At 49.8% G+C, this 3,287-nt stretch overlaps 2 protein-coding genes across 4 annotated transcripts in view; one reads left to right on the top strand and one right to left on the bottom strand.

Annotated features, from left to right (window-relative positions):
• ZZEF1 (zinc finger, ZZ-type with EF-hand domain 1) overlaps positions 1-2,193 on the bottom strand; it is a 159,662-nt gene extending 157,469 nt beyond the window's left edge. The window contains exon 1 of the mRNA XM_011947504.1: positions 2,109-2,193. Within this exon, the coding sequence (XP_011802894.1) occupies positions 2,109-2,193 (85 nt within the window). The remainder of the gene's footprint in view (positions 1-2,108) is intronic.
• The window catches only part of LOC105515640 (neuferricin), an 18,044-nt gene continuing 15,616 nt past the window's right edge, over positions 860-3,287 (top strand). Inside the window, exon 1 of one of the 3 annotated variants that reach the window (XM_011947467.1) lies at positions 860-931. Coding sequence is in view for 1 of the 3 variants with exons in the window: in XM_011947466.1 (XP_011802856.1) it covers positions 2,251-2,500 (250 nt within the window). In the remaining 2 variants the exon portion in view is untranslated. Of the gene's footprint in view, positions 932-1,755; positions 2,501-3,287 lie in introns of those variants that run through there. The other 2 variants (XM_011947466.1, XM_011947468.1) reach the window with 2 other exon arrangements.

Genomic DNA, 3,287 nt, shown 5'->3' with positions numbered 1-3,287 from the left:
TTTTTTTTTTTTTTTTTAATATAACCAGAAAGTTTTAAAAATGTCACCACTAATTCTAGAACATTTTCATCACCCCAGAAAGAAACTTCTTATCTATTAGCAGTCACTCCTCATTCCTTCCTTTGCCAACCACTATCTACTTTTTTTTTCTGTGGATTGGCCTATTCTGGGCATTTCATGGAGTCATACATGTGGCCTTTTGTGTCTGGTTTCTTTCACTTAGCGTAATGTTTTCAGGGTTCATCCATGGTGTATCAGCATGTGGCAGTACTTTATTCCTTTATGACTGAATAATATTCTATAGATACTATAATTCTAATAATATGGATATACCACATTTTATCAGTTGATGGATTTTTGGTTTCTTTCTACCTTTTTGCCTGTTATAAATAATGCTGCTATGAACATTCATGTACAAATGTTTGTGTGAGCTGGGCACAATGGTGTGTGCCTCTAGTCTCAGCTCCTTGGGAGGTGGAGGCAGGAGACTCGCTTGAACCACGGAGGCAGATGTTGCAGTGAGCATTTCTGCACTCCAGCCTGGGTGACAGAGTGAGACTCTTACCTAAAACAAAACAAAAAAAATCTATGTATTTCATTAATTTGATATCTACTGGGAATTTACTAAAGATCAGGTGCTGTACCAGACACTGGGGAATCTGTAGTAGATGAATTTGATGTGTTCTTACCTGATAAAACTTACTAGTAGAAAAGACAGACATTAAATAGATATTACACAATTAATGTATTGTTTTTGTGAAAAGTGTTAAAAGGAAAAGTACTGGTGTTACCAGAGGCTGTAACCGATTCGAAGAGGAGGAGAGAGGAAGGGAGCAAAGTGAACATTAAAGAAGGTGGCAATGGCCGGGTGCGGTGGCTCACGCCTGTAATCCCAGCACTTTGGGAGGCCGAGGTGGGCGGATCACCTGAGGTTGGGAGTTCAAAACCAGCCTGACCAACCTGGAGAAACCCTGTCTCTACTAAAAATACAAAATTGGGAGACCGAGGTGGGCGGATGACAGGGTCAGGAGATCGAGACCATCCTGGCTAACACAGTGAAACCCCGTTTCTACTAAAAATACAAAAAAATTAGTAGGGCATGGTGGTGGACGCCTGTAGTCCCAGCTACTCAGGAGGCTGAGGCAGGAGAATGGTGTGAACCTGGGAGGCGGTGCTTGCAGTGAGCCGAGATCGCGCTACTGCGCTGCAGCCTGGGCAACAGAGCGAGACTCTGTCTCAAAAAAAAAAATTAGCCGGGCATGGTGGCACATGCCTGTAATCCCAGCTACTCAGGAGACTGAGGCAGGAGAATCACTTGAACCCGGAAGGCAGAGGTTGCAGTGAGCCAAGATTGTACCATTGCACTCCATTCTGGGTAACAAGAGCAAAACTCTGTCTCAAAAAAAAAAAAGGAATGTGGCAAGGCAGCATTGGTGGCAGCTGGTGCAGGAATTTGGACATTCTCGTAGAGCAGAGGGAAGCCTCTGAGGATTCTTTGGCAGGACAATGACATGATCAGTTTATGTTTAAAATATCATTTGAGTGTGGTATGAAGAGCAGATTAGTGGGGCAAGAATGAATGTGGGGAGGTCTCCCTCGTTCAGGTGAGAGAGGATGGCAGCCTGGGCTTGCTTAGATGTGGGTGGAGACAGGTAGACTGACCCAAGAACACTACTTAGGAAGAAAATAACAGGACTTGGAGACTGGATGTGACAGATGAAGCCAGTCTTCATCTGGGCACAGTGGCTGGGCACAGTGGCTCATGCCTCTAATGCCAGCACTTTGGGAGGGCAAGGTGGGAACATTACCTCAGGTCAGGAGTTCAAGACCAGCCTGGCCAGTGTGGCGAAACCCCCTCTCTGCTAAAAATACAAAAATTAGTTGTTCGTAGTGGCGGGCACCTGTAGTCCCAGCTACTCGGGAGGCTGAGGCAGGAGAATCGCTTGAACCCGGGAGGCGGAGGTTGCAGTGAGCCAAGACTCGGCGCGGCGCGTCTGCACTCCAGCCTGGGCAACAAGAGCTAAAACTCTGTCTCCAAAAAAAAAAAAAGTACAAGGAAAACGTCGCAGTCAGACACAGAGCTTTTGGCCAGAGCCAGGAATACAGACAGAGCGAGCTGAGCGGGAGCGCGCGCACGAGCGAGGACAGCGAGAGCGCGCGCGCCGATGACGTCACGCTCGGCGTCTCCGCCATCTTGGCTGTAGAGAGAGGCGACAACTTGGGAAGTGAGGTCCGCGTGCAGCCCTATCGATGCTGAGGCTCGGAGGCCGTGGGCTTTTGTTGGGCCTGGCTGTAGCCGCAGCAGCGGTCCTGGCAGCACGGCTTATGGGCTGGTGGGGTCCCCGCACTGGCTTTCGCCTTTTCACACCGGAGGAGCTGTCTCGCTATCGCGGCCGCCCAGGGGACCCGGGCGTGTACTTGGCGTTGCTCGGCCGCGTCTACGATGTGTCCTCCGGGCGGAGGCACTACGAGCCTGGGTCCCACTATAGCGGCTTCGCAGGTATCAGCGAGGCTGCTCACGCCTTCCCCTCCGCTGGCGCGAGCCGGTAGCCACCTGCGCGTGGTTTGTTCATTATTCATCTATTTCGCCCGCACCCTCCACCCCACATCCATCAAACCCGCGCGACGGGCGGTTCCGAGCTGCACGATGCTTCTGGGCGCTCTGGCTCTGGCGGGACTGTGGGCCAGCTCTGGCATTCACCACCGCCCTGCATGTCTTACATTGGAGAAACATGTCTTCTCTCTCGGTAACCATTACCCACCGTCGGAAGCCGAGGATTCGGGCAGTGTGCCAGACTTCTGTGGGGGCTCTCAGGGCACAGATAAATGAGATCCCGCCCCGCCCCTACCCTCACAGTTTCCTTACTAATTCCAACCATCTCTTCATTATGCCCGGGTGCGAAATAATCTGTCTTCCCCCCACTCCTTAGCGGAGTGTTTTCAAGGTTCATGCCTGGTTTACGAGCATGCATCAATACTTGATTCCTTTATGGCCGTCATAGAGTACATTTGGTCTGAGTCATTCCTGCTTCTAGTACAGATGCACCTGTTTGCTTTCCTTAGAAAAGATTACGAGGTTACGGCACAGAAAAGGGGTCCAGTCACCTTTATAGTCCTTCATATGTAGAACAAAGCTGTACATATGTTAGGCCTCAAGGAACATTTGTCAAATTAAGTTTATGCTGGTGTCCCTGTTTTACAGCTGAGGGGATTAAAGGATGTGATTTGCCTAAAACCCTCACACGTGAGTACTGAGAGAACATGGACTTGGACCACCAGCCTAGTGC

This window comes from Colobus angolensis, unplaced genomic scaffold (assembly GCF_000951035.1).
Source record: "Colobus angolensis palliatus isolate OR3802 unplaced genomic scaffold, Cang.pa_1.0 Scaffold267, whole genome shotgun sequence".
In the NCBI taxonomy this organism is placed as follows: Eukaryota; Metazoa; Chordata; class Mammalia; order Primates; family Cercopithecidae; genus Colobus; species Colobus angolensis.
The sequence above is the reverse complement of the archived record's forward strand: the minus strand, read 5'-3'. Positions and strand labels throughout refer to the sequence as shown.